This window comes from Trichoderma reesei, assembly GCF_000167675.1.
Source record: "Trichoderma reesei QM6a unplaced genomic scaffold TRIREscaffold_2, whole genome shotgun sequence".
NCBI lineage: Eukaryota > Fungi > Ascomycota > Sordariomycetes > Hypocreales > Hypocreaceae > Trichoderma > Trichoderma reesei.
The window spans coordinates 99,435-117,606 of record NW_006711149.1 but is presented as its reverse complement, the minus strand read 5'-3'; the positions used below and the strand labels follow the sequence as shown (position 1 = coordinate 117,606).

At 45.9% G+C, this 18,172-nt stretch overlaps 5 protein-coding genes across 5 annotated transcripts; 1 reads left to right on the top strand and 4 right to left on the bottom strand.

Annotated features, from left to right (window-relative positions):
- The first annotated feature begins 557 nt into the window (after window positions 1–557).
- On the top strand, window positions 558–3,181 carry TRIREDRAFT_120004 (uncharacterized protein). Its single transcript, XM_006962208.1, has 2 exons — window positions 558–1,996; window positions 2,057–3,181. The coding sequence occupies exons 1-2, from the start codon at window positions 747–749 to the stop codon at window positions 3,081–3,083; spliced, it is 2,277 nt and encodes a 758-aa protein (XP_006962270.1). The 5' UTR covers window positions 558–746; the 3' UTR covers window positions 3,084–3,181.
- A 76-nt stretch (window positions 3,182–3,257) lies between these two features.
- Window positions 3,258–4,887, bottom strand: TRIREDRAFT_21416 (uncharacterized protein; the record flags this gene model as incomplete). Its single annotated transcript, XM_006961904.1, has 1 exon — window positions 3,258–4,887. Exon 1 carries the CDS (start codon window positions 4,848–4,850, stop codon window positions 3,258–3,260), a length of 1,593 nt encoding a protein of 530 aa, XP_006961966.1. The 5' UTR covers window positions 4,851–4,887.
- Window positions 4,888–5,683: 796 nt separating this feature from the next.
- Window positions 5,684–6,805, bottom strand: TRIREDRAFT_103442 (uncharacterized protein; the record flags this gene model as incomplete). Its single annotated transcript, XM_006961999.1, has 1 exon — window positions 5,684–6,805. The coding sequence occupies one exon, from the start codon at window positions 6,803–6,805 to the stop codon at window positions 5,684–5,686; it is 1,122 nt and encodes a 373-aa protein (XP_006962061.1).
- A 256-nt stretch (window positions 6,806–7,061) lies between these two features.
- On the bottom strand, window positions 7,062–9,221 carry TRIREDRAFT_55950 (uncharacterized protein; the record flags this gene model as incomplete). The annotated part of the gene is made up of 2 exons (XM_006961998.1): window positions 7,062–8,827; window positions 8,897–9,221. Coding segments are annotated over 2 exons (2,091 nt in total), but the record flags the coding sequence as incomplete, so codon positions are not given.
- Window positions 9,222–10,283: 1,062 nt separating this feature from the next.
- TRIREDRAFT_55193 (uncharacterized protein) lies at window positions 10,284–13,011 on the bottom strand (the record flags this gene model as incomplete). Its single annotated transcript, XM_006961997.1, has 7 exons — window positions 10,284–10,385; window positions 10,453–10,634; window positions 10,702–11,016; window positions 11,086–11,615; window positions 11,715–12,032; window positions 12,084–12,390; window positions 12,444–13,011. The coding sequence occupies 7 exons, from the start codon at window positions 13,009–13,011 to the stop codon at window positions 10,284–10,286; spliced, it is 2,322 nt and encodes a 773-aa protein (XP_006962059.1).
- Between the last annotated feature and the right edge of the window lie 5,161 nt (window positions 13,012–18,172).

Below are 18,172 nucleotides of genomic sequence, written 5' to 3'. Positions count from 1 at the left end.
GAATAGCTAACATCCTCGGCATCTGGATATTACACTTTCCCAATTGCCCAATTGCCTCCTAGACGATGTTACACCGATGCTTCGCAAAGCCGGCCTTGGCCTGCCTGACCTGTATTTGATGTTGGAGAAGCCTGCAGAGCGACTCGAGTCTTGTCTGCTGTTGGTGCTGTGACTATACTATCATGTCCAAGCGGCAGGGCTTGTACGTGGGCCATCAGCAGGGAAGCCTTTAGAATGACTCCTTTCATCGAAAGCGACGCACGTACAAGCCCCCTCCTCCGGACCAAGGAACTCGTCTGCATCAGCTCGTCACCATATCAGAATTCGAACAAGACAGAAGATCCCAGGCCCAGTCTTGTCGTGCATTGCCCCCATGCAAGCTCGAGTTTTGCAAAGCCACGCTGTGGCTGGTTGGCCGCTCCCACACTAGAACCATCGTCTCACCCACCTCTGAAGCCTGGCCTCGTGCTCATAGCGTCATGCCGACTGCGTCCTCGTGCGCTTCTGAAAAGGCAGCAGGCTGCACTCTGGCTCTCCAGCATGAGCTGGAGCTGATCGAGTCAAGAGGGCTTGGAGGCCTTCATCCTCATCATCTCCCCCCTCCATTACCCCCCTTCCCCATGACCTCTGTCTCTCTGGCTGGCTATTTACCTCCCATCGCTACCTAGAACAGCCGACAAACGACACCGAGACTCTTCCAGAATCAACCATCCCCGACACCGCCGTGAGATGCGAGCGCCGAGACCATGTCCCGCAGCAAGCTGCCCTTCAGATCGAGTTCCGTCAAGGCCATGGGCTCCAGCCTCTTCTCCCGAAACCGCCGCGACGATGCGCAGAAAGACATGATGAAGCCATCCGGCGAACCCAGGCGTCGCCGGGCGTCGATTTCCGTCGACGAGCGGCGGCCTTCGGAGCTTCAGCGGCCACCACTGACGAAAGACTCGAGGCCGCACCGGGACGATCTTGACAAGTCGGTGGTGTCGTCGTCCAGCAGACGAAGAGAGTCTGCGTCTCGGTCATCTGTATCTCCTCACTCGCGCCAGAGACCGTCGGGCGCTGCAGGTGGTCACCACAGTCGCCAGTCCCGATCGCCGCCTCGGCGTAGATATTCGTCCTCGGAAGTCCCGCGGCACCACGACATGCCGCAGTCTCCCGTTCCCTCGCGATCGCAACGAAGCGACAGTCACGATCGTGAGCGGCGCGAACGACCGGGACAACATGGACCGCCCGTCGCGGCTGGCGCGCTTCCAGTTTCTGCGCACAAGTCTGAATGGAGCGCTTCTTCAAGGGAGGCCAGGCAAGAGGCCCGACGATATCCGCCCTCAGCGTCATCAAACAATAGGCCGCAGCCCACTAGGAGAGGCAGCTCTCCCTATCACAGGCCTTCTGCAGCGTCCGATAGACACCGCTCGGCCTCTGTAGATGGTTACAACGCAAACTCCCATCCAAACCCCCAGCACAACTCTGCCCAGCCGCCCAATCCGCCCTTGCGTCGCACAAGACACGAGCGCAAAGGCTCCGACAGCTTCTTCAGCAAATTCCCGACCTCCTTCGCCACATATGCGGGCATCCGCGCACTCTCTGAACACGCAGACAAGGCCAAAGAATGGGTCGAATGGTTCAACAACGTCAATGACGCCCCCGACGAGATCCGCGCCCTCACTTCCAAAATCTCGACCACGCGGGACACGATCCAGCAGATGAAGGAGTGCATCGAGGCGCGCCCGGACCTGATTGAGGACGAAACCGGCCAGGTGCTCAAGTCTCACATCGAGGAAGCCATTGACAGCACAAGTGAGACATTGAAGAAGATGACGAAACTGCTGGCGGGCTTCTCCGGAGCTGCCAAGCAGGATGGCACAGCTCTTGGGCGCTTGGAGGAATTCTGGCACTCGTACAACTACAAGCACGAGGGCGAGGAGCAGATCAAGGCCGCTGATGCCGAGCTGCAGCAGCAGTTATTGCAGCTGGGCACCCTTATGTCGAATATCTACGCGTGAGTCCATCTATAATCTCCCCTGCAATCTGTATGTAACTCTGCTAACATAGGTAACAGTCGAGCTTTGAAAAGACCCTCGCCTTCATCAACGGGCACAGCCACACCAAATGCACCATCTCCCCCTCAACAAAAGTCGAGGATACATGTGAACTCGGCGCCACAACCGCCAGTACACGCCCCAATGCAGCAGCCATCAACTTCAATACCGAACCGATCTCCTCCATCACCTGAACTATCTCCCAGAACTAGAGAACACTTTGAACCACCCGTTAACCCTCCAAAAGCCGCCACAAGCCCGCCGACACCCCCCCATTCGGAGCCTTCTGTCGAGCAGCAACAGCCTCCGTCCCATGCCTCTACCAGCGCTCCTACAGCAGGACCTGATGAGTCCAGTACGCTCCCAAGCCCGAAAGATATCTTGCTAGATGCTGCATGGGAGGGAGATGTCCGAACCGTTGCCAACTGCATGCGTCAAGCGCCCCCCAACTCGTGCGATCCTCACGGTCTTACACCACTTCACCTTGCTGTTGAACGCGATCACATGGCCGTCGCCATGTATTTGCTCGACCACGGCGCAGACGTCCATGCCCGCGCCGACGGAGGCTGCATGCCCCTTCACCTCGCTGCCCGCTACGCATCAGCCGCCACAGTCGAGATGCTCATCGAGCGCGGCAAAGCCGACCCCAACTGCCAGACGACAGACGGAAGAACGCCGCTTCACTACGCCGCCCGATCTGCCGAGGACGGAGATGCCGAACGAAGAGAAGTGATCCGCGCGTTGCGTGATCTGGGGGCAAACCCTACTTTGAGGAACAGGCGAGGAGAGTTGCCTAGAGACGTCGCTCAGAAGAGAGACTTTTGGGATGCGGCTGCGACGCTCAGCAGAGCGGAGCTGAAGTGGGAGCAGCAACAACAGCAGAGACTGCGGGAGCAGCAATTACAATTACAGAGACAGCAGCAGCTGCAACAGCGAGAACAGCGAGAACAGCAGAATAGGCAGAACCTACCGAAAGACACAAACGTGCGAGAGAAGGGGGCGAAGAAGGAGGGCAGCTGGCTCCAGCGATACGGACTCCGTAAATAATGAATCACGAACACCTGACGATATACATACTTCGAGCGCATTCCCTTCTTCTTCATGGCACGAATTGCATACATAAGGCGCAGGTGGATATACTTTCCCTAGATATTGTTCATGAATCTACCATATATGCCCTTGAACTATGTCATTTTGTCCTGCAATGATCGCTACGCGCTTTTAAAAGAACCTCCACAAAGAGTCTGCATGTCTCGTGCTCTTGAAACGACTGTAATAGTAACACGCCGGCCACATGATGAGTAGCAGAGAAAACCAAAGCGCAAAATAACCAAACAAGTTGGTGATGCCCTTGGTGCTCCCCGGGTGCATCGGGTCTTCATGTCCAGCCTCGCTGCCAAACGCCTCCTTGATGAGTGTTCCAAGAGGAGACATGACAATGTTCAGGTGAACCACATAGAAAAAGAGCGCCGACGTGCCAAAAGACAAAAGCATCCCACAGCGCTTCGCAATGTGTGCGGGGATCGCAGTAAATCCTCCGAGCATGAACAAGTTGCCCGCCATGGTAAAGGCCCAGAAGGCAACATCAGGGGGGTACTTGATGATGTAGAAGAACGACGCTGGTGAGGCAAGATAGGGGTTCTCGCTAGAACCCTGACCGTCCTGCGCGGGAGTATGGAGACAGTCCTCGGAGAGATTGCCCACGCGCAAGAGCCTGGTGAGGACGAAGAGGATGGAAAAGATGGCGCCTGCAGAGGCATGGCCAATGGCAATGGCAGACGTCGTCCACTTTCGAGCAGTGAGGATGCGGCCGTAGAGGAGGCCGAGAATGGCAAAGGACAGCCACGCCATAGGGGGGAAGCCGGACATGACATGTTCGCTCTGGACATACCAGAACCAGATGGCGAGTAAGGGATGCTTCGAAGTCGGGACAAACTGGGCCGAAGCCGAACCGTCTCCCTCCGTTTCAAGGCTGCAATGGCCGCGGTCTTCGGAGAGCCAGATGTTCCACCAGATGGTGATGACGCTGAGGATGACAAGCGCCGCATTGTGAATATGCCACGACAACGATGCAGCTGTAGCAGCCCTCTCGCTTTCTCTGGCAGCATGCCTTCGTCCGAGCAGCAACGGCTGGCTAACACCCCCTTCTTCATCCTCATCACCCGCAGCCCCAGCAACATATACAGCCCCCGAACGTTTATCCAGCATCAGAAGCACTCTCTCCAAGACCTCGGCAAGCCGTTTCTCCGTCCGATCCATGAGCAACCACATCATTCCCGCTAGGACATAGTCGACTGCCAGCGAGAACAGCACGACATTCATGAACCACATCCGCCCCCCTGACGCTAACCATCCAATCACCGTCGTCACAGCCGTCAGAACGAGGCCTCTAATGGCGTAGTACTGCATCAATCTGCCCGCCGACCATCCGAGCCGTGTGCGAGACTGAGAGAGCAGGACGACGCCCATGCCGAGCAAGAATGTGAAGCCGGGAGCACAGAAATGCGTCAATGTGCGAACGATGTAAGCGGTGGTAAAGTTCCAACGGCGAACAATTAGACCATCCATCTCGCCATCGATGTTCGTTCCATGCTGCCATGTATTCAGACCGAGAGCGACGTGATCCATGGCCATGAGGGCCATCAGCAGGCCGCGCTGAAGATCGGGGGCTAGGAGTCGGACCGTCGGCTTTGCTAGGGGAGGAGGCGACGGTGACGGCGAGGGCGGTTCGGTTTGAGAGGGATTCGCAGCGGCGATGGTATCATAGCGGTAGCCATTTTCGCCCCGGGATAGAGATTCAGGAGAGGAAGCCATTGTCGGCGGCGATCCAGGAACGGGCTGTCGCCAACCCGAAGCCACGGCTTGACGATGGAGCAGAACAGCTAACTACAGCACTCTTGGTAGGAGAAGAATAAGGATGTTGAATTACAGAAACTGAGGAAACAAAAAGTCCAAACCTCTGAGATAAGAGTCCCAAACTCCGCCCAGACTCCGCTCCTCCTCGACAGCTCCCGCACGCGAGTTACGTCGTAGACTTGTGCTAAGGATCCATCGCCATTGTCCGACTTCCGAATCTTCAAGGACTGCTTACCAAACACCACTATAAACGACGAATCCCCTGGCCGTTTCTACCAGAAAACCCCCGAACTAGGGGGAGCTCCAACAAAGAATCCTCTGACCCACCCCGACGAGTCCGAGGCTAAACTGGAATGCTTCTAGGAGGGGGTTCAGGCTTGAGTAAGCGCCCGCGCGGCAAGAGTCATTCGGCGGACAGATTGATACAGTACTACTGCTGCCCCTTGGATGTTCTGCTATGGATTGTTTCATGGTGAGGAGCCCGAGACTGATGGAATGTGTAATTGGCTTTCAGGTTATCAGCCATGAGATGAGGCGTTAAGGGGGGCTTGCGAAGAAGGGTATGAGTAAGCACTTGGATCATGGTAGCCGTGATTAGTTGTGATGGAGGATGATGAGGATCGAGCGAAATCTCTGGTGCTTATTTTTCAGATGTTTGTTGCTCACTTTATCTGCCTGATGACAGGGACATATACGAATTACGGACAAGATACCCGAACTCCGGTCCCGTCACTTGAGCCTTTCTTACTGTGTACCTCGAAATCCAAGTCCGGCTCAGCAATCCGAACTCCTCACCCATATCGAACCAAGACATGCCACAAGAGCTTCAGCTCTTGCAAGACCTCGGCCAAAGTCCCTCTGTCTCTCAGTAGCTGCCCACCAGAGACCGCATCCCTCACAGCCTCTCCGACGACTTGCACATCCACACCCCCCTCAAACGCAATCCTCGCCGCCAAAGAAGGCATCGTAGGGCCCCGAAAGTCATCCGGAACGTCGTCGATCGACAACTGGAACCCGTGATGCACAAATACCGGGAATCCATACGTTTCGCCCAAAGCTCTAAGAAGAGGACCGGTGTCGCCGCGGCTGAAGAACGATGGATCAACAACTAGAGCTTCGACATCGCGCGAGAGAAGGACGTCGCCATGGATCTGCGCCTCGATCAAGTGATCCAGGTTGCGGCTCGGTATTCTCTTGTAGTGCTCTCCAACGAGTGGTGACTCTCTCAGAGCGTTGATATAGTCCACCATCTGCTTGGGTCTCACGTTCTGCACCCCCAGCGCCGCGTCCCACGTGAAGCATTCCTCCAGCAGAGCAGCCAAAATTGCATCAAACTCATCAATCGTGCCTCTGTCCTTGGGCGCAGCCTGTGAGCCCCCAAACGTGAATGTAGACCGAGAAGACACCTCGGGTCGAAGTAGAAAGTAGCACGACCCAAATCGCGGTGCAGGACCGTCGGAATTACGCATCAGATCCAAGGCACCGTATTTGGGCCTCAGTGACAGATCAAAGGCATCCACTGTGTTTGGGTCGCGAGTGAAGCCGTGATATGCACCGCTAAAGAGGCTTCGTTCCCATTCATCGCGAGCACCGCCCAACTGCGTCGCAACGAGGCCGTTTGAGATGCCCGTTTCAAATTGGTTCCGGTAAGTTCCATCTTCGAGAAGAGATTCAACGACGGTGCGGCCGCTGCGAGACGGGCGATCGGGATGGAAATGCAGTGCAACCCGGGCATGTTGAACAATTGTTTTTCGGATATCGTCGAGCTTCGTTATCGGGATGTTGGACATGCGCAAGATGTGGGAGATGTTGGCGAGAGCGTCCGGTCTGAGCTGGAGGGCTTGGGCCTTGATGTTGGCGATGGCGGCTGCTTGAAAGGGATGCAGCGCGCTGGGATTCGCTGACGAGGCCATTTTGAATGACTGTGTGATGTATCTGGCTATTACACGTAGAGTCTTGGTCCGCAAGATGGCACCCAGTCTATCATCCGTCTCAATAACATGAAGCCGTATGAGTGAGTCAGATTAGGTAGCATTGACGAGGCATGGCCTCATGTTCTAACCACATGCATATAAGGCACTTTTAGTGAGCCACCATAACTTGCAACGGAAATCATCCGATCTATTGCAGAAATCTAGAATTGACAGAACCAATGAAATGTCATCAATATCACGGAGAGCCCGCCTCCCTGCTCGGATCTTGCAGTCTCGCCAACTCCAACAACAGGCGATACATGTAAACCGCCATGTCCTCCTCCCTCAGCGCCTTGAAGAACCAATCCCGTCCCTGCCCTGCAATCTCTCGCGCCCGTCTCTGACCAGCTTCAGTAGACGTGAGGTAAGACACCAGCTCTGGAAGCTCGTCCAGGCTCTGACTAACAGGAATATAGTGATACCAGGGCACAAGGCGATCATCATGCCACTCTCTGAGCAGCGTCTGCTTCATGGGGGCCGACTTTGATGCCAGCAGCTTGTAGTATCGACCGCTAATCCCGTTCCCATCAATGTCAAAGACGAGGCGTGACTGGAGCGCCTTGTCTTTGTCTGCCCAGCCCGCAGGTTTAAAGAATCTCCTCTGGTCTCTGCAATACCTCCTTTCGCACTGGAAGATTCTGGTAAATGCCACGTCAAATAGTCGGCCATTCAGGAACGATGATGCGACGCGCTGGATGACGCCTCCAATCTCCCGCAGATAGTCATACTGCCGATGCTCAAGATTCTGCGCCAGCTTCACGAACCTTTGACGCTGGTATGAGGACCAATTTGCATCCGTAGCGAAACCGCCGGTCGTGGATCCGGCCCAGTAGAGGTTATTGCGCTTCTGGTCCCAGCCCATCTCCTTTGAATCGTCGTATATAAACTCTCCTTCAACGTATGCAGGGCTTGGCAACAAGATGTCTCCCATTGTTGACGGTGAGCCGGTCGAAAGAGCTGGGACAAGCCCCTCCACCAAGGAAAAGGACACGGGGCTCATGAAAAGGCCGTGCATGTTGCGATACTCTGGATGCTCGCACAAATCCATTGCAGAAGGCTGATCCGTGACAAACGGTAGATCAAACGTCTGCATCGAAGATTGTTTGGCCTTTGCCGTGCTGCCTTCTCCTCTAGAGGCACAGAATTTTATAATCTCGTCCCAGATCGGTCGCCGTGACAGGTTGGTGATGTTGAACTGCGGATGCTTCCGAGCCTCTTCTGCTCCCCAGGTCGGAAGCAATATCCGCGGCTCGTCAAAATGATTGACGAGGAACTTGACGTCCGGCAACGCGCCACCCAAGCCCTGGAAGAGCTTATCAAACAAGAACTTGAGATGTCTGTCGAAAGTTCGATATGCATGAGTGCATTCAGTCGTGGCAGATGCACCATCAACGCTGCAGAACCACATCTCGCTGTTTTGAGCAAACTGAATCTGGTTCAACGTCTCACTGACTCGTTTCCCACTGAGCTGCCAGAAAGGCGAGACAGCATGATGTATGGCGTCGAAATCGTCGATGATGGGCGACTTATGGCGAAGCGCAAAGTCATACCACCCTTCGAACCCCGGAGGCGGCGCGGCATCATATCGACGCCGGTACTCCTCGACAGCCTCTGCGTATGACCCAGACTGTCTTTGGAGCAGACTCTTGAAGTTTGCCTTGCCGCTCCGCACAAGGCTCTCCACGGGGTGCTCTTTCTGAGGGCCAAAAGCCTTTGGTGACTGTTGCGCATCCCAGATCAACCAGACGTTTAGCAGAAGGGGTATCAATGATGCAAGACCGAACGCCCATAGGGCGAGCCTGAACGTGGCTTGTCTCGGCAGTAGAGCAATTAATTGAGCGAGGGTGATGAGGGACACCAAGGCGTAGGTCACGGCCTGGAAATCGGACGAATCATTGATTGGATTGTGCGTAAATGAAATGCTAAAGGTGATGATCAGGGGCGCGACAGTCCAAGAGGCATCTCGAGCCTGGGCATTAACGAATCAGTGATCTGAAAACTCCAAGTCGGATTGAATGGTCGAGGGAAGACTTACCACCTGGATGATAAAGTACCAAGACAACGCCTTTAAAAGGCCGATAAGAACTGTACTGGTCAAGACAGTCGTGGTCAACCCATAAAACACCGTGTCAATCCCCCATATGCATAGCAGGAGGATGACGACACGTATAGAAAGAGGACGAATGATGTTGTCGAGGCTGATGGACGGGAGATGCGCAAGTGTCTCGACTCTTGGTAAAAGAGCGGTATATACAATGAAAAGTAAACACGTCGGGACAATGCAGAAGAGCAAATCTCGGATACTCCAGTCAGAAAAGGTGAGGACACAGAATGAACCGGCCAGGATGGGACCCCAGTATGTGTTCACCAGGGGAGCAATCAGCTCGGGAGGCTTGAGGACTGTATTGGACCTGCGATATCTTTTGACTGTGAGTAGCAATGGGGTCAATGCAGGCTTTTGGTATAATTAGCACTTGTCCACTGTTTTCAGACCCCCCTTTCTTGGACGAATCTCACAATAAATTGGATCAGGCCAGGTTCCGTCTTGAAGAACGTATATGCAGCAATGTTGGCAGCATAACCCCACAGCATGGCTGTCGTCGAGGACGTTGTCCTAGATTTGCCAGCGACCACAGGCCTCTTCAGCGACTTGCTCGGTTGTGGCTTATCTAGATATCTGATGACAGCCGGCAGAACAGCCGGCAGAACAGCCCAGGAGACCATCTCCGAATACATCTCCGACTCTGGCGAGGACAACCATCGCGCCAGCGTTGCAGAGAACAGCGCCGCACCGGCGAATGCAGCAACAGGCCCGGCATCGTCAGCCCTGGGCAGCCACATGATGGAGTCCGATGCGTTGCTGCTTCAGCTCGGTCGTCCGTCCTTCTGCAACTTTTTTGTTGCAGCTTCCAAGGACCGAGCGCGATGAAATGGGGGGACGGGGGTCGTGGTGTGGGATTGGTGCCTGCAGGGGTCTAAGCCTCCCTTGAAAAGTTGCCAGGCCTCGTATTTATTAGCACCGTGCTGTGCCTGTGGCTGAACGCATCGCTTAATATTTTGTTGGCGAATCTTGGAGCGTTCAGTGAGGAGAATTTGGACCTCGTCAGCGTCTACGCGGCGCAAACCTTACATTGAGGCTTGGAATCAGGGGTTGGTGTTGTCGCTTCACGACAAGCTTGTTTCGGGCGGAATGATGAACATATAGACATATTGTACCATGATGATTATTTTGATGTTATGGCCCCATATACCTAGCTGGAGAGATTAACTTCCCGGAGGAAACAAAAGACCAAAGATTAAAGGACAACACACACACAATCGCGGCTATATGTTAACACTTTCTAAGAGGCTCCTCAACAGCCACCGCCGCCTAATCACCATCGTCAGCATCATCTTCAAGATAGATACAAGAAGTTGATCACTTACCGCAACCAGCTCCCCCTCCACATCCCCCTCCACCTCCGCCCCCTCCTCCTCCTGCACCATTTCCACCACATCCAGCACCGCTCGATCCGCATGTCTAAAGGACTGGTCAGAACTGTGAACCTGGGACTTCATAGCGAAAACAATCCAAAGACATTACGTACCCCTCCGTTGCCATTATTGCATCCTCCAGCACCTCCGCAGGAACCAGCAGCTATGCCTCCGTTACCGCACGATCCTCCAGCGCAGTTTGCCCACGCGCCTGGGCCGTTGTGGACAGTCGACGGATCCCAGCCATAGTACATCCCAGGAGCAAACCATGGCGGGAAAGGGTACGGGCCATACACTGATGACCACAACGTTTAGCCTCCCACGAAATTGTGAAAGAAGAGAGGTAGAGGAGAACGACTGACTGGTATACTGAGCGCCCCAGTTATTGAAGTACTCTTCCTTGGCTGGCATCGGGCGACCCTTTCGCTCCGACCTCTTGGCCGCTTTCTGATACTCTTGTTCAAACCACTGGCGCTGTCGGGCTCGCGCTCTTGCAGTGACTTTCTTCCGATCTGCTGTTTCGATCGTCTTGACGGCGTTGTGGAAGGAGATGTGAGCAGACTTGTCTGGCAGACACACCTCGGTCGCCTTAGACTTGTGAAAGGCTTCTGATAGCTTGTCGTTTGACGAAAGACCGAGGAGTCTGCCTATGCCCGATATTTGCGAGGAGCGAATGGCTGTTATGATGACCCGTTAACTGAGCACGTCTTATCTTCGTTACTGTGCCCGAGGGATATACGACTCACTCTCGCAATACCAGCATGTGCACTCGCTGTACACAGCCCCAAACATGTCCTGATATGCCTTGGTCGTCCACTCAAAGCAGCGACTAAGCTTATCCTCGTCAATTTTATCGTCGTGATCAGCAAACCGACCCGTTTTCGACACCGTGTAATAGTAATAGTGCGAAGGAGTAAGCTGGTGCGTATGCCACGCCAAATCGACATCAAGCGTTGGCACCACCACCTTGCCCGGATGCTTCTGCATGATCTGGACGAACCGGTCGTATTTGACAATAAGCCGTGTCATAGTGTCCCTCGCTGTCGGACTATGCAGCCAATCGATGTTGACCATCTTTTCGATAAAGACGCCCTGTCGCATCACCGCTGCGCAGAGGTCGAGCGCAAAGGGGGAAAAATTCTGCCAGTACCGGCTCATCATCTTGCGAATGGTTATGCCGGCCCAGGTGTGTATCTGGTGGCGCCCAAAAAGGCCTTTGTCTGAATCGATGCTGCGGATCTTTCTAACGCTGGTTATAGTGTTCCGTATCATGTCCCTGACTGCATTCATGTTGAGGCGATGCGGGGCTTTTTCTTCCTCCTGATCCTCCTCTTTGTTCTTCTTCTTCTTTTTCTTCTTATCCTTTGACTTCGACTTTTCAGACTGTTCTGATGGCTCCAGAGGCGGTTTGATTAACTCAAGCACTGAGCTCCGCAGCTCCAATTTGATCATGCGATTGGGAAACGTCCTGAAATATCTTTCGCCTGCGCTGCCTTCGGGCACAAGTTCAGGACGACCAGACCCGGGGTCAAGTATTGTCCCCGGCATCGGCACGGATCGAGCTAGCAGAAGAGATGTGTCGGAGACGAACTTCGACACTGATAGGAGCTCTTTGTAGTTTTCGTTTCCGCACGCAGGACACCTGTGGTTGAAGTTTCCATCACCGTATCCATTGCCGATGAGGCCTGTGAATCTGGGGTTGTAAGTTGGAAGAAATGCGAGAGGTACTCTGATCTGAACCTACTCAATGTCTGTCACATTCTTCTTCATCCCGCATGTCGTCCATGGAACCTCATTCTTGCTTGGGCAAAAGGGACACTTGAGTATTTTGGTTATGTCGTCGTCCTGATTCCGCCAGCGGTGCCCCGTCTTGGCAACCCACTGGATCTTGGCTTGATCAGACACATTGTAGTTGAAGTCGGCGTCAATAGCCTTGTGTATCAACTCCCACGGCATGCCAGCCGGCCAAAAAGAGCCCAGTCCGTGGCGCATGGTGTCTTCAAGGAAAGCTCGCGGGTTGAGCATATGTGTGTGTAGGATCATGAGGACGTCTGCAGTCAACATACATCAGCAACTGACTGTCAAGCTCTGTTTTGGATCTCACCTAAAGGCGGCATCATCTTTTCTTTCCATCTCAGCTTATGACCACTGGGAAACTTCTTATACTTGGGGTGATCAGGCGTCGCCATATCCTGCTCCGTCAGCATCTCCGTCTCCGCAAGCGTATGCCACCACGTCTCGTATCGATCAACAGCACGTGCGACAAACAGCGCCCATCTCTTCTCGCGCAATCTGCTATGCCCAGCCTTCGTCACAGTCGCCGAGTCCGCCCTTTCGAGCATCCGAATGGTAGACCAATCGGCATCCACACGAAGATCATCCAATGCCCATTTACCGCGGCTGTCCCAGAGATTCCACAGTCCGTCAGTGTAGCCAATCTCCTCCTTCATGGACTGGATGGCGTGCAGGAGCTTGAGGTGAGCGAGACATGTGTCCTCCCAGATGCCGTATCTGAGATCGATATGCTGATCCGAAGGTCTATGGAAGGAGAGCGCTGTGAAATGGGAGTTGATGTCCTCTGCTGCCTCGCCCTGGCCGCCATCATCCGGAAACTCCAAAGGATCAGGAGCGGTCTGGGTTGAGGAATAAACGGGGAGCGAGTACGAGTACATGTAATCCCCATAAGAAGCCTGTGGCTGCGGCCGCAGCTGCGGCGAGCCAATCTTCATGTTCACGCCTTTTTTTTTTACTTCATCCGAATCTTTCTTGTTGTGCTCGCGTTATACAGTCATGTGCTAACGGGAAAAGAATCGAGGCGGCGGGATCAAAGGAAATGTATGTCACCGCCTGTCAACTGAGATGCGATGCTACCTTGCCCTGACGGGCAGGGCGAGCGACGGCTGATAAGATCTGCTAGACTTCAAATGGCACCTAAACCCGGGTGTCATCATCCGCTGGCTTCCATGCGCATGTCCGATATGCATGGATCACTTGAGCAGGCGGATGAGAAATCAGGAATCCGTCGAGACCTCTAACGAAGGCTTCCTCATCTGTCCAACAGGTTATAATAGGCATCCTTCGTTTAGCCCAACCCGTATACTCTCTCTTTCGGCCAATCTTGTCCCCTCATAGAGTCTGCTATATAGCTCCGCTTCGTGGAATGACACCGGATGGCGCCGGAGATACCCCTAGAGAGACAGCCCGAGAATCCTCAGCCCCCATCGCTCGTGGTCCCAGGTTAACAGCAGGGTTGCAGATAAGCTATATACAGTAGAAGCTTAATCATGGCTCCCCCACAGTAAAGCTGCAATTACCTAGCCTATAGGTCCTATAGGCCGCCTAATAAGCAGGCGCAACCTATATAAGCTGCTTAATTAGCCTAAGGATAAGAATAGGCTGCTTAAAGATAAGCTATAATAAAATTAGGCTGCTTATAAGCAGCTTAAAAGAGGAAGAGATATATTTAAGTACTTAATAAGCACCAGCTGCTTATAAAGTATATTAATTATATATAATAATTATAAATACTACTAAACTACTGCTATAAATATTAAAAAAAAAAAATAATTACTTAAGTATAATTTATTATTTTTCTTTTTTAGCATTTAAATTTTATAATTATTATAAATTAAATTTAATTTAAACTATTAAGAAGTATATACTTTAAAATAATAATTTATAAAGAGTATTACTATTTAGGCTGTATAAAATTGCTATTCGGGCTATAGTGTAAGTACCTGTTAAATTTCACTTAAAACACTACCTTTTAAACCCTAAATAATACTACTAAAATAAAATAAATAAAAATTTTAAATAATAGTTTTAGCTTATTTAATAGCTATATTTATAGAAAATAATTTTTTATAATTTTTATAGCTTTTATTTAACTAGAAAAGGGTAAGAGAATATTACTATATTTTAAAACTAGTTTTAAGGCTATATATTATATAAAATTAGGTAACTTTTTATACTTATATATAGCTTATAATATAAATACTATTATTTTTTAAGTGCATACTTATATAAGTAATACTTATAGAAGAAATCTAAATTTAACTTAAATTAGCTTTTTAAGCTATTATATATTAAGAAACTCTATTTTTAAATATAAAATATAAAACTTAACTATATAAATAATCTAAAACTAGTTTTATTTTTCTTATAGTATTTTTTTAGAATTTTATATAGATTTTTAAAGATAAGGGGTATTTAAAAAGGAAGTAACGCACAGACCCCTACTAAGCTTAAAGAGGTTAGTTACAGCCTAAATAGCAATTTTATACAGCCTAAATAGCAATACTCTTTATAAAAGTAATTATAAAAAATAAATAGCATAAAGTAGTAAAGAAAAAAAGGTAAGAATTACTATTTATATATATAAACAGCATTTATATATAATGCTATTACTAACTAATATAGCTAATTAATATAAACTCTAGTATTCCTCTTATTATAATATAATAATTACCCTCCTTTAAAAAGACAGTGTCCTTATTATTAATTAGTGTCCTTATTATTTATATAAGTAGCAGCAGTATTTAATATATCTGCTATAGTAATTAGCTTATTACTAGTATATTAAAAGTGCTTAGCTACTATATATTATAAGTGTTTTATATTATTTTATAATATTTTAATATCTTTTTATAACACAGTCTTTACTATTTAAAAAAAGGGGGGTATATTATTAATATAAAAGGGGCTGGCTATTATTATATTTAACTTCTTTTTTATAAGGCTAAAGGAGTTACTATTAATAGTTATATAATTCTAGCTAAAATGCTATTTCTTAAATATAATAACCTAGCTAATTTTTATATTCTTTATATTATTAAATATATTACTTATAAGGTTATTAGTATATTTAAATAAAGAATTATTAAAGTTAGTAGTGTATTTAGCCTTAATTAAGGGTGTAATAGTAGCATTCTTGCCTTTAATAAATTTAGCATTAATAATTAACTTTAAGGTAAATATAAATGCAGATAAGGTAACTATCTTAAAGTGCTATATATAATACTTAGTAATATAGTTATAGATTTTAAGTAATAAAAAGGAGTTAGCTGCTATATTAATAACCTTTTTAAGAGCTTATTATAAATAGCATTAAGTACTACCTAGTTAGTTTACTATATAACGCTAGCCTCCTTAGCGGCTTTATATAGTATATAGCTGCAGGGGCTTTTAATATTTAACTTAAATTATATAAAGCAGTATGCCTTAATAATATTAATAAAGCAGTCTTATTATATAAAAGTAAGGCAGGTAGCTTAATAGTAATATGCTTTTATATAGTAGATAGTATTAGCTATTTTATTATTAATGCATATTTTAAAAATATTATTAATTTTAAAGCGCTTTATAGGCCTTATTATAAGGCTACTATTAGTATAGTATTATAGTATTATAAGTAGGCTAGTATAAATTATATAAAAAGAAAAAAGGTTATAAAGGATAATTAAAAATAATTTTAAGTATAAGCAGGTTTAGAAAATATATATTAAAGACTTAGCTAAAGTAAATATAATATAAGCATAAAGTAAATATAACTTTAAAATAAATAAAAAGTAAGTATATAGTAGGTTTAGTTATATAAAGAAGTAGGTTAGTTAGCATTATATCTTAGCTATTCTTTATAAAGGCAAGGTTATTAAATGCTATATTATAATACTAAATCTTAGCCTTTAAATCCCTAGACTAACTTATTAGTATTAATAATTAAAAGGTCTTTATTATATTATTAATTATATTCTAGTCTTTATTTAAGCTAGTGTACTAGATATTAATAGCATTTATTACTTATTTAGTAAGTAAAAAGCTATTTTATTTTAAATAACTACTACTTTTTATTATTACTATTAACCTGTATAGCTACTATAATATTATATTATAGCTAGTTAAAGGGGTCTGCCTTATTAAGTGCCTTTTTTAATTATAATATAAATACTACTAGGTATATTCTTTAATAAGGTAGTAACTTAATTTTATAAGTAAGCAGGTTAATATATTATTTAATAATAAAAGGGCCTATTTTTTATTATTTAAATTTCTTTATTTACTTTAGGAGAGAATATTTATAATATAAATATAAATAAACCTTATTACTAATATTAAATATAATTTAATAATACTGCATATTAAAATAACACTTATACTAGGCATTAGTAAAATCTATTATAAGCTATGCCTTATACTACTGCAGTGTATATAGCGCTTTAAGCAGTGCATTAGCTAGGCTAAATAGCATAAGCTATTCTTTTAAGATTATTAGCAGTATTTAAAGGCAGAAGCTTATAATAAGTTTATTTAAGGAATAGTTAATAGTATTAATAAAGGCATTATTAAGGGATAACTAGATTACTGTTAAGCCTAATAGCTAGTAGCTATTAATATTAATACTAAAAAAGTAATATAATACTACCTTAATAATAGCATTTATAAATTCTGCTTAGTTATTATTAGCAGAATGCTATACTATAGTTATAATAAGCCTTATATAAAGGAGGTAAAATAAAGCTTACTAAAAGTTAAATAATTATTAACCCCCTTTATTAAAGATAATTATAAAGGGAAGGCCTTAGTTAGTAATAAGCTAAAATTAAAAAACTGCAGCTACTTATTATTTTATAAAGTAGGTTAATATACTAGGAATTAAGCTGCATTTTTTAAATAGTTTGCATATTAATATTAAAATGCAGTTAAAGATATTAATGCTAGGCAGCTTAAATAAACAGTTTTAAGTAAAGGCTAGTAGTAATACTAAAATAAAGTCTATATATTAAGTATAGTAAGGATATTATACTTATTAAATAAGTAAAAGATCTTTAATAAATGCTAGTTAGGACTGCCTAAATAGTATATAGCTATAATATACTATATAAGTTTTAATTTATTATATTATATAAGGAAATAAGAATTTAATAAGTTTATATCTTATATACTAAATGCTAAAGTGCTAGTTATTATATGCTATTTAAAGAACTGTTTTAATAATAGGTCTAGGAATATATAAATATTATTCCCTATTTAAAGCTATATATATTAATATACTATTTAATTACTATTTAAATACTAGTCCTTATTTTATAATAATTCCCTTTATATTAGTAATTAATATAAAAGTATTAAGCTGCTTAAGGATATAGTAATATTTAAAGTTTATTTAGTAATTTATAAAAAAAGATATATAGATTTTTAAAGTAGTAATTACCTTTATAAATAAAAATACTAATCTTAGCTTAAGTAATATAAGAATTTATTTAAGGATATTATTATTAGCTACTGCAGCTGCTTAAATATTATTATTATTATAAGGCAGGTATAAAAGTATATTAAGCAGGATATTAAGCTTGCCTAGAATATAAAGAATAGTTAGGTTAAATTATAAGAGATAGTTACTAATATTAACTAACCTAGGGTTTATCTTAATAATATCTGCTATTACTATAGTTTATTAATATATAATACCTTTAGTAAATAAGTAGTTAGTTAGAATATATACTAGTTACTGCATATTATAAAAAAGATTAGCATTCCTTATAATAAGCTATACTAAGTATACTACCTTTACTTTTAATATATAGTATTAATATTTTATATTACTAAGTAGCTTACTTTAAAAACCTATATATTTAATCTTTATTTTATTAAGGGACTATATAGGCATAGCAGGGTTAAAATAGCTATTATAATAAAATAGCATTACTTTAAAACTATATTTTAATAAGGCATTAATTTTTATAAATAGCTAGCATTTTAAGTCTAGGTGTATTAACTAGAGCTTTAAGTAATAAAGTAGGTTATTTTAAAAAAAAGTAAAGGCCTTTTAGCACT